The sequence below is a fragment of the Garra rufa genome, chromosome 12 (genome assembly GCF_049309525.1).
Source record: "Garra rufa chromosome 12, GarRuf1.0, whole genome shotgun sequence".
NCBI classification, from domain to species: domain Eukaryota; kingdom Metazoa; phylum Chordata; class Actinopteri; order Cypriniformes; family Cyprinidae; genus Garra; species Garra rufa.
The window spans coordinates 577,251-597,214 of record NC_133372.1 but is presented as its reverse complement, the minus strand read 5'-3'; the positions used below and the strand labels follow the sequence as shown (position 1 = coordinate 597,214).

Sequence of the window (19,964 nt, the reverse complement as noted above, 5' to 3'; positions counted from 1 at the left end):
CGACGAGACGGAAACAACAAAACCCATTATAAATGAGGCATTTGTTGCATCCAGTGGCGACATAACTACTGATTATAATGACTCATGCTGTCTTTTTACTCGTTGCATTGCGCCACGTAAACACAACACCATGTCTCCATTTGCGAATGTAGAATGAGAAACAACAAGCACTACTATACACTGCTCAAAACTGTCGTTTGAATAGTCAGTACTGAATTCTTTAAATATGAAAACGTACTTACAGGCTGTGAGTCAAAAGCGCAGACTGTCCTTGCAACACTGGAATTGCCCACTTTATAGCCTTAACCCTTTGTGTACAGCTGGCATTGTAAGCTGCTCTCCTAGGTTCCGGAAACAGTCCTCTGTGAAATGCGCATCACCCACTCCAATATTTGCGTTGTACTGTTCCAGAACAGTGATGTAAATATAACCACTGATTTCCAGTTGTGTCCTCATTTGGAAGGCCAAACAAAGTACTTTCGCGTTGGTAATGAAACACACTGCGTCTCCACAAACTGGCCGCTGCAACATTACTACAGCCAGTAAGTTGCGTGTTCTTTCTTTCCATATACATATGGGCGGTGTTATGCTATTCTACTCGCCCCGTGACGTGGACCAGTGGGGCGTGTTTGAACGAGCCGTTTTAGGGAGGTGTGGCTGTGTCTTAACTTGTATAATAAATATCTGTTTGGTTTTGCGACTTTAAGCTTTGCAACTTTACAGACCTTATCTAAACAGCTTGTAACACTCCAAAGACAAAAGAAAGCAAGAAACCGCATCATATGACCCCTTTAACGTTCCAATTTAAGTAAAAACTTACGACTGGCTGGTGCAACCCTATCCAGAACAGAAAAAGTTACATGTGTTAAAAGACAGGATCATTTTTGGGTTTAATTATATCTTTAAATCTGTCAGTTCTTGTAGACCCAATGAGTAACCAGTATTCTGTCTCACTCGTAGATCAGATGGGCAGCAGTTGATCGCTGTAAGGCTCAATCTCTTGTATACCGATGGAGATACATCGACGCCTTCCACCTCCCTCCACAGCAGAAGCTCCAGTGTGGACTAATGCGTCCTCCTCAAGTCCCAACCAAACCTTCCCTCCTCCGTTTCCCTTTCCGACTGAGAACTGGACCAATGGCCGGGCTCTGGATTACGCTCCGGGAGTGGCTGGGATCCTCATCCCACTCATCTACATCACCGTGTGCGTCGTGGGCTTGATCGGAAACACCCTCGTCATCCACATCGTGCTGCGATATTCTCAGGCGGAATCGGTGACCAATATCTACATCCTGAATCTGGCCATCGCAGATGAGCTCTTCATGCTGGGTCTGCCGTTCCTCGCCGTTCAGAACGGTCTTCTCTCCTGGCCCTTCGGATCCCTCATGTGTCGCCTGGTCATGACCGTAGACGCCATTAACCAGTTCACCAGCATCTTCTGCCTGACGGTGATGAGCATTGACCGCTATCTGGCCGTGGTGCATCCGCTCCGGTCCTCTAGGTGGCGCCAGCCGCGTGTGGCCAAAACGGTGAACGCCACCGTATGGGGCGTTTCTTTCGTGGTGGTCCTGCCGGTGGTGGTGTTCGCCGATGTTCTGCAGGACGACGGAAACTGTAGCATTGTGTGGCCGGAGCCAGCGGAGGTTTGGAAAGCGGCGTTTATCATCTATACTGCAACCGTTGGGTTCTTTGGCCCGCTGATGGTCATCTGTCTGTGCTACCTGCTGATCGTAGTGAAGGTGCGCAGCTCCGGACGAAGAGTCCGTGCCACGTCAATCCGCCGCAGAAAATCCGAACGCAAGATCACACGCATGGTGGTGATTGTCGTGGCCGTGTTCGTCTTCTGCTGGCTGCCGTTCTACGTGTTAAACATCGTGAATCTGCTGGTTCTCCTGCCGGGCGAGTTCAGAGGGTTGTATTACTTCGTCGTGGTTCTTTCTTACGCCAACAGTTGCGCGAATCCCATTCTGTATGGTTTTCTCTCGGATAACTTCAAACGAGGTTTCCGGAAAGCCTTGTGCAGATCCTCCAGGCGTGTGGAAAACCAGGAACAGCAGCAGGGAACGGGAATGGTTGCGTTACCGCTAGAGGAGATTCGAAAAGAACTAGATCCGAAGGAGCATCTGAAGGTGACCAAAGTAGAAGAACACAACGCCGACCGAGAAATGACGAAACTCCGGAACGGATGTCACGAGGACGCCGCTGCGGGAGGAATGGATGGGCAATGTGAGCGCTCCATCAGCCCGACCTCTGACCCCGCAGCTGTCCGTAATGGTGCGCGGCGGACACACAAACACCTGCCGGAGAACAGTGACGACAAACGCTCTGTCCTGGAGATCAGCTGTTTGTAATGAGTAATGTGAATGTTCATTTATGACTATTAAATGCAGATGATTTGGCAACAGTGTCCATTCAACACCGCCAACTGTGACCCATCAGCTCTCAAAAAAACATGAGCTTTGCTCCTGTTCTTTATTTTAATGTCCATCTGTGATGTCACTGACTGTGTGCACCAATAACGGGATTTTCAATAATCAGAGTTTGGACTAAATCGAGGTTTACATGACATAAGCAAAGCTCTTTACTCTTGTTTACATGCAGTACTCATTATTCTGATTATTTGCTAAGAAGTGTGCTTATTTGACTGCTATTATTGTTCTCTGTTTTTCACAAGAATCTCGAGTCCAGACTTTATTGGCTAAAACAATAACGTTGAGTTGGCACCGATAGCCGCTTGGACAGTTCGACATTGATCAGTGCTTCAGGCGTCCCGAGTTCGAATCCCGACTCAAGGACCTTTACCCTGTCCCATCTTTGTCTCACTTCGTTTCCTGTCAGTTCTGATCTGTCTTATCATAATAAAGGTGAAAATGGCACAAAAAATCATTAAAAACTAGTGGTGGGCCATGCTGCGTTAACGTGAGACTCTTATCGGGCGATAAAAAAAATATCGCCGTTAATCTATTCTCAAAGTTGGGTTGGGAGCTGGGTCTATACTACGCAAGCTATGATGACTTTCACCTTGATAGTTTAGCGCGGATGTATACCTAGCTGAATTGCACTGTAGGGGGCGAGAACGAGTCTTCGAACCTGTGTGTATACCTACTGTGAAATTACCACATCAAACCAGACGTGCTGACATGGATGCAGCTATGAAGCGGCCGGGTTTGCTTCAGGGCAGGTGCGTTACTAGACCCTTTTTACTAGGGCACGTGCCGCAGTGAAAATCTGCTGTGGCCCAGTAAAATCTCAAATTTGAGTTATAATTTACTTTGATAATCCCGAAATAAAGACATTAAACTATATGCAACAACTGAATTGACGCTTCTAAAAGCAACGCAGTTTAACTATGCACGCAGATATCCATGTCCGTGCACGTCTGTGTATTTAACTGCAACGCTCACTCACGCAGCCTTTTACGCAGAAGTACATGCAGTGTAGGAATAGTTGGTCACACAAGTTTGTATAGTTAATTGTGTTGTAAATGTAATTGTCAAGCAGTTTGTGATGCATTTTGGAAACAGGAGATGAGCTCTGGTCTAATGCGCCACCTGGCTTGAGAAACCCGTTCTCAAAGACTTACTTTTAGTCATTATTTTGGTAGCACACATATTCTGAATGCCTTCGGCAGAATTCAAATTAGCCATTTTAATCTAGATTAATCTAGATTAATTCCCAGATTACAGTGAGATTAATCAAGATTAAAAATTAATCTATGCCCACCACTATTAAAAACAAACAAAAAACAGTGTGAAGATGCCTGCAGATCATCTAAAAATTAGCCACCTAAAAAAAATCATCCCTCATTTGTCAGTGACAATTATTTAACAGATTAGTTCACCCAAAAATCAAAATTAGCCCATTATTTACTCACTCTCAAGCCATCCTAGCTGTATAGATGAATCAATTCGGAGTTATATAAAAAAATGTCCTGGCTCTTTCAAGCTTTATCATGACAATAGGCGGTTGTTTCTCCTCAACAGTCCAAAACAAGTCCAAAAAAGTGCATCAACCCATAATAAAAGTTGGTGTGTGTGTGTGTGTGTGTGTGTGGGGGGGGGGGGGGGGGGGGTCAAAAAATCTTAAGAATTATAAGAAAAATATCTATATTTAAAATGTAATAAGCACTTTAATCTAGCTTTTGCTCACTGTTGTATACATGGAAGCAGCGGATGACGTAGAATGTCGATGTTGGGTATGCGCCGCTCAAATTTGATGCACGCGAACGTGGACGCACAAGTGGAGAGATCAAAACAAAACAATGGTCACAAATAAGAAGTACAAAACAAGGATTTGTAAAGAAAAATGTTGGAGGATTTCGATATAAGCAAAGAGGAGACTAGTTTTCCTTTGCTAAAGGAAAGTTTTGCTTCCTTTGCTCCTGTAAACAAATGTTGGTTTTCACGAGAATCATAGGTGCGTACAGAACAATTTCCGTGTACAAAAGTGAGTGCAAGCTAGATTTAAGTGATTATTACATTTTGAATATGGATATTTTTCTCACAAAAACACATCAATTTGCGACAAGAGGCCTTTATTCGCCCCTCAGAGCCGTGTGAGGCACTTTTTATTATGGATGGATGCGCTTTATTGGGCTTTTTTTGACCTGTTGAAGAAAAACACCCACCTATTGCCATGATAAAGCTTAAAAGAGCCAGGACATTTTTTAATATAACTCTGACTGGATTCGTCTGAAAGAAGAAAGTCATATACGCCTATAGAATGGCTTGACGGTGAGTAAACTAATTTTCACTTTTGGGTAAACTAACCCTTTAACTGTTTGGCAACTGTTTTCTTTGGAAGAGTGCCACCGAAATAATAATAATAAATAAAACAAAATAAAAATAGTTATTTAAAACACTAATGGAGAGCATACATCATGTAAACCAAAAGGAACAGCTGAATATTGGAGCATCTGGTGACCGGTGCAGTTTTGTGCTCATTGTTTTCTTCATATCATTGAATTGTTAAAGTGAAACGTACAGACCTGAAACCTACAGCCTCTTGATTTCATTCCAGGCTATAAAAATATACATATTATACGCGAACACCAATTCAGTAATGTGTTTAGATGAGGTAATGTTTAATTGCAATATTGCCTGAATCTCATTATGAGGGTGCATGTACTGAAGTGTTCACTAACCAGGAAACTGGAAGACATTAGTATGTTTACATGCACTCATTTTCTAAATGAATCCAATCTGATTTCAGATTCATGACATTACCCCTAAACGTTGCAATCTGATTCATATATTTGTTTACATGTGCATTGCATGCATTCTGAACAAAACTCAAATGCAAGTACTAATGCATCAGTTGCTGTACTGAGAACTGGAGAAATCTACTGCAGTAATGTGACTGGAGCTACCTCGAGTATAATTGTTGTTTTTGCCTTAATAACGTAGCCAAAAAAAAGCTAAGAGGTTTTTTTTTGCAAAAATGTTTAGTCCAAATAGTCCAATTGAGCTTTGAGTCTGATGGTAAACAGATTATTCAGAAGCATCAGCCAGTGACAGTGTGTGTGTGTGTGTGTGTGTGTGTGTGTGTGTGTGTGTGTGTGTGTGTGTGTGTGTGTGTGTGTGTGTGTTCACTGACATTTGAGGGCTCAAAGGGAACCCAGCGTTGCTCTTCTACTCACAAAGATGAGCTGGATGAGATGCAGCAATGCATCTTAAATGAAAAGCTATTGTTGATAATTACTGGGCTGTGATTGGTCACTGGTGTCATCCTGTGTTCTATTATTTGTGTATAATGACTCTAGACTGAATAATTGACACAGTCAGATGGTTTCCTCCGTCTCTCGTATCGGCACACTCCCTCATTCTATTCAGAATAAAATCAGTTACACTCCTAATAAATATTGAATCTCTGTTTATTAATTTGGTAGTCGCATTTAAAGTGTAATCGTGTATCAGGGTTTATTCTGTGGTAAGGCTGGACTGTCTTTCTTAATGTCACTGATGTGTTATTTTTAGTGAGATAAACAAAAGACTTTGGCTAGGCTTTGATTCAAACACACCCACAAAGTGAACATCCCACAGACCAGCAGAACAAAACACAGTCTGTGATCTCCATGAGCAATACAAATGCAGTTTTGTCATGCACCTGTCAAGTTTGAGATTTTGGGCTTTTTAGTGTTTCATAGCGGTTTTTTTTTTTTTTTTTTTTTTTTTTTTTTTCAGACTAGTGGAAAGAAAGCACCCAAAAGACACTGTTAAGTGTTTGTTTTATAGCACTTTTTCAATTTGTGTCAATAGATTTCAATTACAATACGTATTTTTAAAGGTCAGAAGTTTTTTCTCTTTCACTGAGCCATAAATCTCCACTTCAGCAGCACTTACACACCGAACTTTACATTTTTATTCCTGCCTATATCCTAAAGCTTTTTACAGAGATTTGTTCATATAGAATTTGCTTGGTTTTATACATTTTATTCCACACAAAAATAGTAAAAAAAAAAAAAAAAAAAAAAAATTCTGAATTATGGAGTGACAAAATGAGACATTTGACTCTAATATGTCAAAAAAATTTAACAAGAATTTTTAAACTGACTTCACCCAGTTTAGATTTGTGTAGTAGAAATGTAGTCAAATTAGTGCATATTTAATTAAATAATGGCTCCTTTGCATATCTTAACCTTACATTTTAAAAAGCTTGTAATACAAAATGTTTTTCTGAACTAGTAGTTATTTTTTCCCCCTATTCACCTGCAGTGTCTCGCCTTAAAACAGATCAAAGCTGGCCCTGTCATTTCAAATTAAACAAACTGGTAATCTGTTCACAACAGTGACTGTCTTTAATATTCATCTCCTGGTGCTACAATGCACATCTTTTGGTTGAAAAAAAAAACAGAAATTAAATGATGAAAACGTAAGCTGTGATCCAAAGCACTTCACTCGGGCACGATGTCTCCGATCCACTTGAGATACGGCGGGTTTCCCTGATCGATGGGTAAACTGATGACCTCGGCCACTTCATACGGATGATTTGACCTGCAGAACAAACCACACGCTCGTCTTTACTTATTCAACACTCTGCTGTATTTTTAGATGAAAGCGGGTCTGATATGATTGTTTCCTGAAGGTGGATGAACTGCTGTGTTTGGACAAACAGGCGGATTATTTTGGTTCTGCATGTAGCAAAGAAACTCTTCAAATAAAACCAGAGTGTGTTTTTGTAGCTGATACCGGACATATTCAGCCAGAGCAGGAATCTTTGAACTTCTTGTCTTAATCATCTGGAAAACAATATGTGAAGAACACATTTATTTGACAACTTATTTGTCACACCATGATACAATCTCTAAAAAACGTGCATGAATACATGTAAATGAATACAAATTTCCACCATGATTGTGTTGTTGTATATTTAACATCTAAACAAACATTAATCTCATTTGTGTTCATTATGTTTTCTGAAGACGTCAGCTGAATGCATCTTCTAAAGTAGACCCTGATTGCAGAAACAGATTTTGTAAAGATGTTGCACCTCTCAATTATTCAGGGTTTCTAGAGCTACATTTAATCATTTTTATGGTCAAATAAAAAATTTACATTTACATTTAGACATTTAGCAAACACTTTTATCCAAAGCGACTTACAAAAGAGGAGAATGGAAGCAATCAAAATCAACAAAATAGCAATAACATGCAAGTGCTATGACCATTCTCACTTAGCCTACGCAGTACATGTAGCAAGGTTTTTTAATTATATAATAAATAAAATTAAAATAGATAGAATAAAAAAGAAAAAGCAAGCTAGTGTTAGAGGCCCAAAAATAAATAGAATACAAAAGGAAGAGAAAAGCTAGTGTTGTTGTTTTTTTTGTTTTTTTCTTGAAGAAAACAAGCAGCAAGTAAATTAATAGAGTCTAAAAAAAGGCAAGTTTTTAAAAATAAAGAATAGAGGTTGCTAGAGGGTCAAATAATAATGTTCTCTACATGTAAATATCTAGGAAGCTGAAAATAATTTACACTTTAAAAACACAACTTACAACCAATCTCCATTACTTTTTAATTCATTTTACAAAAAAGAAAAAAGTAGCTTAATGTTTAAATACAAACATTAGAATATGAAAACAACTCTTACTGTACTTCTGATCTCACTGCAAAAAAGTATTTCTGTCTTGTTTTCTAGTGCACATGTCTAAAGATTATTGAGGACAGACACAGCAGACAAAAACATTGTTGCACATGCACCTGTCAAGTTTGAGATTTTGGACTTTTTGGTGTTTCATAAAGTGTTTTTTAGACTAGTGGAAAGAAAACACCCAAAAGACACTGTGAAGTGTTTCTTTTATTGCATTTTATCTATTTGTGTCAATCGATTTCAATTACAATGCATATTTTTAAAGGCCAAGAGTTTTTTCTCCTACACTGAGCCATAAATCTCCACTTCAGCAGCACTTACACACACACAATTGTATTCCTGTCTATATCCTGAAGGTTTTTACAGAGGGATTTGTTCAGATATAATTTGCTTGATTTTATGCAACATTTTATTCCCCCCAAAAAGGTTTAAAAAAAAAAGTGTATCCTTCCTGTTCTAAGTTTTATCTGAATTATGGAGTGACAAAATGAGAGACCCAAAATTCCCTCAGTAAAGACTTTTGACTCTAATATGTCAAAAAAAATTAAACAAGAATTTTAAAATGGACTTCATCCAGTGTTTAGATTTTTGTACTAGAAATGTAGTCAAATTAGCGCATATTTCATTAAATAATGCCTTAAATTTGCATATTTAAGCGTAACATTTGAGACAAGAAATGTTATTATCAAAGTAATCAATCAGTTGGGTAAGGTGATAACTATTAGTATTTTTACCCTGTTCAACTCAACTACACACGTTGTCAAATTAAAATAAATGTTTTGATTTGAGTTTATGATTAAAACCAGAAATGTGCATCAGCATATATCAACATATTTAGCATTTCCAGTAAATCTATCTTGATTTTAGTAGGTCTATATATTTGGAAAGCAAGACAAAAACATTGAGGAGAATATTCTTTTTTCTTTTGCAACACATGCAACGTATAATACAACATCAGATGGAGAAATAGAGAAGAAGAGGTCAAACTGACCAGCAGAACTTCATTGTCCTCTTCGATCTTCCCCTGCCACTCGTATCTGCAGCACAAACACACATCAGAACCACCGCATCTCTCTCTCACACACACACACACACACGCACACGCACACGCACACGCACACGCACAGATATATATATGTGATTCACACACTCACATGGATGTGATCTGTGGGATGATGTTCACACACGCCGCCAGCTTCTTCTCCACGATTCCTCTGAGGACAAAAACACACACATATATATCACTGGGGATGTATTTCAGATACATTTTAGAGATTTTGTCATGCATTCGTGTCATTATTAGGTTTTTTTTTTTTATGAGATATGCTGTATAGTTTTTCATAGTTTAAGTTAAACTAAATGAAAATGAGAAATGTTGCCTTGGCAACTAGCTGTCAGGCTTATTTAGGTTGTGTTTTTTTGAGGTCATGTGTTTTTCAGGTGTGTGTACCTGGCCAGCTCTTTGGCCACCGTGTCGTTGGGGCAGGTGACGAAGGCTGCGGAGTGTGTGCCGGACGAGTATGAGTCTGATGCCATGGAGAACGCTCTCAATCCCAGCCGCCGAAGCACCGGCAGCATCAACACAGCCAGCAGAACCGTCTCACACACACACACACACACACACACACACACACACACACATTAACAGGGTTATTCAGGGACCTCCACACACTCACACTGCAAAAAATGCTTTTTTTACTTAGATTTTTTTGTCTCGTTTCCAGCCAAAATATCTAAACATTCTTAAATCAAATCAGATTTTCTAGACAAGTAAAAATTATCGTCTTGTTTTCAGAAAAAAGCTAATTTTTTGTTTGAAACAAGCAGAATAATCTGCCAATGGAGTAAGCAAAAAATCCTTATTTCAATTTTTTTTTTTTTTTTGCTTACCCCATTGGCAGATTATTCTGCTTGTTCTAAGCAAAAACTCATTTAATTTTGACTTGTTTTTGTATGAAAACAGAAAATAATTTTTACTTGTCTAGAAAATCCTTCTTGATTTAGGAATTTTTAGATATTTCAGCTAGAAACAAGACAAAAAAATCTAAGAAAAGCATTTTTTTGCAGTGCAAGTGTGTTTTCACACATCATCCATCATCTTGCACACACCTGATCATAACAGTCAGTGTTGGGAAAAGTTGCTTTTACTTTGTTAACTTTGTTACTTAATTACTTTAATTAATTTAATTACTTAATTACGCAAAGCATGTTACGTTTGTGTTACTTTTTCTCACCTGGGCTGGACTTGCTATTTTGTTTTAATAAAAAAAAAAAAGCTTCGTCCAAGATCCAAGTCTTTCCTTCTGCAGTTGTAAAGAAATTAAGATTTTTGATGAAAACATTTCAGGATTTCTCTCCATATAGTGGACTTCAATGGTGCCCTGAGTTTGAACTTCCAAAATGCAGTTCTAAACGACCCCAGCCGAGGAAGAAGGGTCTAATCTAGCGAAACAATTGTTTTTTATGTTCAATTTATATGCTTTTTAACCTCAAATGCTCATCTTGTCTAGCTCTGTGATGCACATGTGTACTCTGTGTATTCCAGTTCAAGAAAGTTAGGGTATGTCTAAAAACTCCCATCATTTTCATCATACATCAAAGTCGTTACTACATCGCTGTTTTACTTTTTATGTGTAGGCATATGACCTTCTTCGCACGTTCTCTTTGTAAACACTGGGTCGGTACTTCTGCAGCGATGTAGGACGATTTTGACATTGGAGGAGAAAATGAGATTGGAGTTTTTTTGACATACCCTAACTGTCTTGAACACAGAGATAGACAAGATGAGCATTTGAGGTTAAAAAGTATATAAACTAGTTTTTTGTTTTTTTTTAGAAAATAACCAATCATTTTGCTAGATAAGACCCTTCTTCCTCGGCTGGGATCATTTAGAGTCATTTGAAACTGCATTTAGGGGGTGAGTAAATTATCTGTACATTCTGTTCTGGAAGTGAATTTCTACTTTAAAACCCTTTGACATTAAAACTGAAATGAGCCTCAGTCTGAAGGAAATGTAATTCTAGTCTGTACAGGAGAGGGCGCCACTTGAACAAACCTTTCAGCTGTGCTCTAATTCTGAAGTGTTTGTGGATTTTCTTGCAAATTATTAAAAGTAATGCGTTACATTACTAGTTACTTGGAAAAAAGTAATCCGATAATGTAATTTGCGTTACTTATAACACTAATGAAAGCCAAACATTCCAAACACTCACCAGACAGCAAACCTTCAGTGGTCCGACAGCAGCCAGATCAAACCTCATCACCTGTGCAGGTAAAACACAAGAGTCTGCTCATTAAAATCATTCGCCTGTCATCATATCCTTGCTTGCATTCTTCAAAACCATATTTTACTTTATGAATCTTCATGCAGCTCTTTTCCATACACATGAAAAAAGCATAAAGTGCATGAAATTGAAATATGAGAGATATGAACTACTGTTACGATGCTTTCATTTAGTTTTCGATCATGTTTGGAAAACAGCTGCAGAGCAACACTGACAGCATTCTGGACTGTAAACAGTGAGAGTCCATCGTGTGAATCTGATCATTAAACATGTGTGCATTCAAACACGGATCAAGCTGAACTTTTGCGCGTCTAAACGCTGTTTATTAAAGTCGTATCTTTGCTGCTTCATAAAGAAAACAAGCATATCGCGCTCACCTCGCAGCCACTGCCTGTGCCGTAAAGCGTCCGCGACTGTCGTGAACAGCAGCACTGCCAGAGCCGCTATAGAGAGAGACTGCAATGTTAGCACAACAAAAGCAGAACGGTGCTGTAAACTTTCTTATATATATATACTCTTATAATGTACGGTGGCCACTCAAAGTGTATTTATAGACTACACATTAGATGATAAGGCCTTTACACAGCAGCCAGTCAAAGCATGTCATTTATATGCAGGGTTGCCAGGTTTTCACAACAAAACCTGCCCAATTGATACTAGCCCAATCACATTTTAAAAGAGGTCCCACAGTACAAGTCACATTCTAGGGGGCAAAAACATATTTTTTTGCATGGTTTCTATGATAAAATTTGCTTAACTGGGGCTAAATATGACAATATTGGGGCCACTTAAACCCGCAGACATGAAAAACAACCTGCGGTTAAAGTAGTCCAATTCCACTGTAAAATTGAGGACTTGGCAACACTGTTTATAAGTATGCATGCCTCTGTTTAAACAAATAGCATAGTTTTGTCTGTTACACAAACTCAAACACATGTGAAGCTCAGTTTATGAACTTCATCTCCAGAGCCTCTAAGAGAGAGTTATTCACCGTATCATTTGAACTTAACAACAAACATGAAGCACTTTTAACAGATGTATATTACTATAATATAGTAAAATGTATTTCTTTTTTTTTTTTTTTAAATAGGCTAATACTATTACTATTATTTGTAAGGAATATCATTTAATCCAAATATTTTTCATCCATGTTTTAATATCAAACATAAAGTTTTGTTGTGCATCACCTTATTTGACAAAATTAAAAATGCAATGTTTTTGTTGTAAATTCATTGTTATAGATTGTAATAAATTATATTATATTTTTAAAAGTTTTATATATTATTATATATTTGCATGATAAATTTGTATTAAATCATAAAGCACAAAATAAATAAAATGGATGTGAATTTCATGGGGCCCAAAATTGAAAGCTGGCTTAAAAGGATTTCTAGGAGGGAAAAAGCTTTTCCTTGCATAATAATGGTAAATGAATACTATGAAAATCATTCCTTTGATATGGACAAAAATATAGTCATAATATTTCTGGCCATATCACCCAGCCCTACATTTACATTTTATCATGAAAAGTGTGAAAAGAAAAAGGAAAAAAAAATCAATAAATTAAAGGTTCTATATAATAATGCAGAATTTAGATTCAAACCTTATAATAAATAAAATCAAAATATTTATTTTAAAGGTCATCAATGGAATAAAACAGCTGTCAGCTGTGATTGGGCATGGCAAAAACTAGGCTAGTTTTTATTCCTTTTGAGCGGGTTTTGAGTGAGCTTTTTTCTGGGACCTGGCAACCCTGGCCACGCTTCCGCTAATAGCCGAGCCGCGGATGTTGGGATCTCCTCATAACAGAAACATCTCTGGCAGCGGAATTCATGACCGACGCAAATTCTCCATTTTCTACGCTACATTTCTACTCATCAAAACAATATTGTAACATAAACATAATGAAAATGTGATATTAACCACCAAAAGCACTGTAAATCATCTAGCAAGCACATGTCGCAAATGGTGCTGTAAACGGAAGTTGCGTGTGCTTTGAGTCCCAGATCATCTGGCATCTTCCGGCGGAGAGGACCCGCGTGTGAGAAAGATGAGTTCGCGTCTGAAGGTAAAGAAATAAAATAAAACCACGCTCTATGTATTGAAATGTTGACTCTACCTGGTTCGCAAACCATATAACTGAAGTAGTTAACGATATCGTTGGTAGTGGGCATTACTAGTCTTAAATACACGGTGTTCAATAGATAATTTAATGCTAGGATTTTTGATACAAACATCCACTTTTCAGCAAATCAGTTATGTGCTGCACACGACAGTATTTATTGGTTCAAATGTTTAGATTGTACTCTGGGGGAAACGCATTATAAGTAACGCAAGTTAGGCCTGCGTAATATGACTTTTTCCAAGTAACTAGTGAAGTAACGCATTACTTTTTAATCGACAAGAAAATATCTGAGTTACTTTCCCACATTTATTGATTAAAAGCTCTCCTGTCCCCATGTTGAGAGAAATTGTAAGATGTTCCTTTAATTCTAGAATAAATGTGAACATGCATTAATTCATCTCACTCTTCAAAATGAATAAAAACACTGAAATTCAACACAAACCTGCAATAATTAAATATGTTCAATAATACAAATATCCTTTATCTATTTAATCACATTTTATTAATCTTCCATGATCCAATTCATCCATACTAATAAGCAAAAATGACTCAAGATAATCTAACATTTTCCTTTTTTTATTGCTGAAGAGTTTCTGCGGTCTACTATACAGACGTCAGTTTACTTTTCTCTAAGCCTGAGGCTTTTGCTGTAAAAAGGCTTTTACATTTGACAAAAATACAATTTTTTATATTAAAAACAAACAAGCAAGCCCTGCCCAAAAGTAACGCAGAAGTAACAGAATGCATTACTTTCCATAAAAAGTAACTAAGTAACGTAATTAGTAACTTTTTTAGGGAGTAACTTTATATTGTAACGCTATAGATGATGATATTGTGACAGTCAGGTTATAGCAGGTTAGCGTTGGTGATGATGGTGTCTGTGGTCAGTGATGACTAGTCCACTGCGCAAGCTGACGTGCGAATGAGACGCACCTGAGCGTGAAGAGAGCAGTGCTGAGATCAGTCTGAGCCCGTCTGATGATCACAGATCTGAGCTGGAGCTCCTGTGATGGAGGTTCTTCATGGGTTCTGTCCTGTGTTCTCAGATCATGGCGGCGCTGAAGCGTGTGGACGGAGCATGGAGCTGCCCCGCTGTGACATGAACAACTGTGAGATTACAAACACGTGAACATGAGAAACACATGCATGTGTCCATGAGGAGGACGTCTCACCATCAGACCGCGATCTAGAGTCTCGTGTGCGGGTTAGTTCAGATCCAGATCAGGTCATGGTCAGATATCTAAAGCTGTTTGCTCCTATTATATTTGTGTTTTTGTGGTTTCAGATGAACACGCTGAGGGAACATCTCCAGGATCAGCAGCTGTTTGAGGAACAGCAGTTCAAACCAGCGGGAAATCAATGCATTTCTAATGCGTGCCACTGCTCCCAACCTGCATTTTTTGCCATTTCACTCAGAAATGTGTTTGATATCACAAGGGTTCATGTTTATGAAATTGAGATTTAAACATTATCTGAAAGCTGAATAAATAAGCTTGTTAGGATAGGAAAATATTTGGCTGACAATCTGAAGGTGGGGAAAAAAAAAACAAAATACTGAGAAAATCACCCTTAAAGTTGTCCAAATGAAGTTCTTAGCAATGCATATTGCTAATCAGAAATTAAGTGTTGATATATTTACAGTAAGAAATATAAAAATATCTTCATGGTATGTGATCTTTACTTAATATCTAATGATTTTTGGCATAAAAGAAAAATACAAAATAACCGGGCTATTTAAGACTGGTTTTGTGCTCCAGGCTCACGTATAATTAGTCACGATTTCTGTTTTATGCCATTTGATGAGTTTCTACATCATTATGTGAGCGCTGGTTAGTTCTGACCGTGTTAGTGATTTGTGTTTCTGTCAATAAAGCTTCTGATGTGCATTGAAGATTCTGGTGTTTTTAAGATCTCAAACCTTCTGCTTGAAATAATTTTCAGCAGTTTAATTCTCTATTAATCTCTTCTTGGTTTTACTTTTTTTTTTCGTTTTATGTGTGTTTTCCAATTATTTGTCTTCTGTAAACACTATATGTGACCCTGGACCACAAAACCAGTCATAAGGGTCAGTTTTTGTTCAATTGATGTGTGGTTTGTTAGGATAGAACAATATTTGGCTGAGACACAACGATTTGAAAATCTGGAATCTGAGGGTGCAAAATATTGAGAAAATTGCCTAAAAAGTTGTTTAAATTAATTTCGTAGTAATGCACATTACTAATAAAAAAAAATAAGTTTTGATATATTTACTGTAGGAAATTTACCAAATATCTTCATGGAACATAATCTTTACTTGATATCCTAATGATTTTTGGCATAAAAGGAAAATGGATCATTTTGACCCATACAATGTATTTTTGGCTATTGCTACAAATATACCTGTGCTGCTTAAGACTGCTTTTGTGCTCCAGGGTTTCATTTTTACTTGTGCTTTAAAATAGTGTTTGACCTCCCATTATTAATCTGATGTGTGTACCTTGATTATATCACAATAAAGAGTCCTCCATCATTATGTTCTTATATGAGTCCTCTGTGTTTATGAGATCGTGGCGATGTAATGTTGATGTAAATTAGAGCAGGAGCATGAGTTTCGAGTCCTGTTTCTGAAGATCTTCATCAGCTGGTTGAGTTGGTGGATCTCCAGGAACAGGATAACCCTGGTTTAGATGATGGAGGATCTTCAGTTGTGTCCAGCAGAGGGCAGCACTGCTTCTCCATCCTGACTGATGTTCACATGTGTTTCTATAAATTGATTCATTGATTAAGAGTCATTCTTGATTTAAAACTGCTGGACTGATAGTCTGAAGGTGAATATGAGGTATTGAATTTAAGTGATAGTTTATCCATAAACTGATCATTCATTTACTCTCATTTCACTCTAAAGCTGCGGAATGCTAAAGAATAAAATTAAATGCAATGCAATAACGTGAGAACATAAAACACACGAGGCATGCAGACAGAGGAAGATGTCTTTAATATTAGGTTTAATACTTTCAGACAGGTTCAGATGTTCCACTTTCTAGTTTAGTCTGATGCAAACGTGATTCAAGTGTTGATTTTGGGGAAGTGTTGGGGAATTGTTCAGACACAAGCTGTGAAAATATTCCACCCTGTTAGGGGCATATAAATAGTTCTCTTAAAATGTTAATAATGTAAATGCTAATCAATAATGAGCTTTTCTTGGATGATACATGTCCCTTATGCCACGGTAGTATTTTTTATTCTTGAAACAATTACAAAACAATTATTGATGAATAAAATATGTCTTGATTTTTAAGAACAGGCACTTTTTCTGTGCCCATTTTTCTCAACAGGATGGTAAATAATACAAAAATTATGTTCAAAAACATATATATGCTGTTAATGCTCCTCACCTCATGAAATAAGACAAACCTATGCCAAATATTTAACTGTGCTGTCAAATTATTATTTAAAATGACTTGTCTAACAGGGTGGAACACTAGGATCTAACAGTGGATGAGCTTTCCGTCATTGTCCTGCATTGTTTTTTGTTTGATTGTCCATATTGTAGCTACAATTATCTCTGTTACCTTTGTTCGTTGATTTGATATCTTTGTTTGCTGCTGTGACTGAAAGACCTGCTGCTGCTCATCTCTTTAAGTTTATTTAAGACATTATTTAACTCATTTAAGACTGCGATCATGAGGATGCCAGACAAAACAGCATTAAAATATTTTTATATCCCCCCACTCGGCTGTCTTTTTTCCTCCAAGCTTGGGTTCTGGAATTTCCACCCTGTTAGGTTTGGAGACCTAACATAACAGAGTTGAATCTAACAGGGTGGAAATTTTGGAGCAACATTCAGAGATAACTGTGTCAGATATGTAAAAATTTTTGACCAGACAAACATTCTCCATAACATATAGTCTAACAGGGTGGAACTTTAAGACTGTGACAAGCAGGATAGCATTAAAAAAAAAAAAAAAACTAAAAAAAAAAAAAGGTGAGAGTTGACGCTTACTTCAATTTGTACCGTTGAATTCAAGTGGGAAAAATGAACAATATCATTTCCTGAAAATGGTCTCAATGGAATTGCAGTCTTTTTGGAAGGTGAGAAAACACATACTAACAGGGTGGAAGGTGACTTTATTTAAACATTTTTTAATGACTCGCCCTAGTGGGTGGTCTTTTTTCCTCCAAGCTTGGGTTCTGGAATTTCCACCCTGTTAGGTTTGGAGACCTTTGAAGTTGGCCGTAGCTCTTTGAGTGATCAACATTCAGAGATAACTATGTCAGATATGTAAATTTTTTTGACCAGACAAACATTCTCCATAACATATAGCCTAACAGGGTGGAACTTTAAGAGTGTGACAAGCAGGAAAGCATTTAAAAAACTAAATAAAAAAGAAGTGGAGTGAAAGTTGACACTTACTTCAATTTGTAAGGTTGAATTCAAGTGGGAAAAATCTCTTCCTGAAATGGAATTGCAGTCTGTTTTGGAAGGCGAGAAAACACATACTAACAGGGTGGAAGGTGACTTAAGGGACACTGTAAATTATTGAAAATTGTAAAACAAAACAAAAAATCTAGATGTAAATAATGTATGATCAGATGCTTTAAAATAGTGTTTTACCTCCCATTATTAATCTGATGTCTGTACCTTGATTTTATTACAATGTAATCTCTGTGTTTTTGAGACTGTGGTGATTTTTCCTTGATGTAAATTACAGTCCTGCTTCTGAAGATTAAGTTTAGCCTAGTCTATAACATTATTTACAAAACTTTGAACCTAACCTGTTGAATCTAACAGAGTGGATATTTTTGAGCCATTTCTTATAAATATGTGACTGTAAGTAAATCACACAGAGACAGAAAAGTCAGTGTATAACAGGATTGATCCAGCTGCTGATGTGATGAGTGTGTGTGACGTTCAGCAGACAGGTGCAGGAGTGAAGGACACACACATGAACACACGCTTTGACACACGAATGAATGAGTGCTGCGCAGATGAAGATGTTCCCATGGAAACTGGACAGTCAGCACATCTGCAGCCGTCTCTGTCTGCTCCAGTCAAACTCACACACACCTGCACTCACATGTTCAGCTGACTGCTGTAGAACACAGTGTGTGTGTGTGTGTGTGTGTGTGTGTGTGTGTGTGTGTGTGTGTGTGTGTGTGTGTGTGTGTGTGTGTGCGTGTGCGTGTGTGCGTGTGTGCGTGTGTGCGTGTGTGCGTGTGTGCGTGTGTGTGTGTGTGTGTGTGTGTGTGTGTGTGTGGGTGTGTGTGTGGGTGTGTGTGTGGAATACCAAAACATAATTTTCATTCATGCACTTTTCAGAATCTTTTATCCAAAGTGACATGCGCTGCATTTGATCAGTTCATGCATTCTCTGGGAATCGAACCTTGACTTTGGGGTTGTCAGCATTTGATCTGAGGGAAATGCTCAGTTTACACTCAGGTTTGAGCACAGATGACCTCATACACACTCACACACTGACCGAGAAACAGACACAACGCTGATGGTGAATTATCAATGATGCTGAGAGGAATAAAGCAGACAGACAGACAGGTGTTTGCTCAGTTGCTGTAATCCGTCTAATGGCCGCTGTGAATTGTGTGTTTGATGGCAGAATGAGCAAATAAACCAACATGTGAGAGCTGCCAGATACTCTGATTGAGCCACTCAAACACACACACATATCTAATTAGTGATTATAAATACTAACTCAACCAGAAAACTGACTGCATATTTCTATTTCATTAGTGACCCTGGAGCACAAAACCAGTCTTAAGTAGCACAGTATATTTGTGGCAATAGCCAACAATGTATGGGTCAAAATGATCCATTTTCCTTTTATGCCAGAATTCATTAGGATATTAAGTAAAGATCATGTTCCAAATATATTTTTCCTATCATTTTCTACCACAAATATATCAAAACTTAATTTTTGCTTAGTAATATGCATTACCAAGAACTTCATTTGGCCAACTTTAAAGGTGATTTTCTCAATCTTGTGATTTTTTTGCACCCTCAGATTCCAGGTTTTCAAATCTGGAATCCTAGTCTAACAAGCCATACCTCAGTCGAAAGCTTTTTATTCAGCTTTCCGATGATGTATAAATCAAAAAGGAAGTGACTTATTTTGTGGTCCAGGGTCACATTTGCATATTATGTTTTTACAAACAAGGACATCATGTCCCCAAAAGGAGATTTTCTCAGGTTTAACTCACTTCTGAACTACAGAGTGTTATTTCTTGTTTAGAAGAAATTTTACAAAAGCAAACATTGTGTAATGTTACTGTAATCAATGTGTTTAGCTCATTGTTTTTAAGTGTTGGGTGAAAATATTTGAGAAGATTTGAGACTGTATGAGAGTTTTGCTCCTTTCGGTGCATTTTAAATGTGAAATTAACAGCAGTGCTGAGATGAAAGTTTGTTAGGCGTCTGGTGTAGAGAGCAAAAAATACATTCTATGGGTTAAAATGATCAAATTTTCTCTCATGCCA

At 37.7% G+C, this 19,964-nt stretch overlaps 2 protein-coding genes, 1 long non-coding RNA gene and 1 other non-coding gene across 4 annotated transcripts; 3 read left to right on the top strand and 1 right to left on the bottom strand.

Annotated features, from left to right (window-relative positions):
• The first annotated feature begins 1,010 nt into the window (after positions 1–1,010).
• Positions 1,011–2,351, top strand: LOC141347088 (somatostatin receptor type 5). The gene has a single exon (XM_073852069.1). It carries the CDS (start codon positions 1,011–1,013, stop codon positions 2,349–2,351), a length of 1,341 nt encoding a protein of 446 aa, XP_073708170.1.
• Positions 2,352–6,773: 4,422 nt separating this feature from the next.
• Positions 6,774–11,784, bottom strand: LOC141347271 (protein CutA homolog). The gene is made up of 7 exons (XM_073852282.1): positions 11,749–11,784; positions 11,300–11,350; positions 9,538–9,686; positions 9,242–9,301; positions 9,079–9,124; positions 7,188–7,237; positions 6,774–6,992 (listed from the first exon to the last, which is right to left on the bottom strand). The coding sequence occupies exons 2-7, from the start codon at positions 11,345–11,347 to the stop codon at positions 6,893–6,895; spliced, it is 453 nt and encodes a 150-aa protein (XP_073708383.1). The 5' UTR covers positions 11,348–11,350; positions 11,749–11,784; the 3' UTR covers positions 6,774–6,892.
• A 1,601-nt stretch (positions 11,785–13,385) lies between these two features.
• Positions 13,386–15,995, top strand: LOC141347482 (uncharacterized). Its single transcript, XR_012357365.1, has 3 exons — positions 13,386–13,439; positions 14,543–14,700; positions 14,782–15,995. It is a non-coding gene; the product is annotated as an uncharacterized lncRNA (long non-coding RNA).
• LOC141347723 (small Cajal body-specific RNA 18) lies at positions 14,378–14,470 on the top strand. The gene has a single exon (XR_012357417.1).
• Positions 15,996–19,964: the final 3,969 nt, after the last annotated feature.

Coding starts and splice junctions, on each gene's coding strand:
- LOC141347088 (XM_073852069.1), top strand. CDS start 1,011: ATGGAGATACATCGACGCCTTCCACCTCCCTCCACAGCAGAAGCTCCA.
- LOC141347271 (XM_073852282.1), bottom strand. CDS start 11,347: ATGAGGTTTGATCTGGCTGCTGTCGGACCACTGAAGGTTTGCTGTCTG. Junction 9,687..11,299: donor CACTGAAGGTTTGCTGTCTG/GTGAGTGTTTGG, acceptor TGTGTGTGTGAG/ACGGTTCTGCTGGCTGTGTT. Junction 7,238..9,078: donor AGGACAATGAAGTTCTGCTG/GTCAGTTTGACC, acceptor ATTGTTTTCCAG/ATGATTAAGACAAGAAGTTC.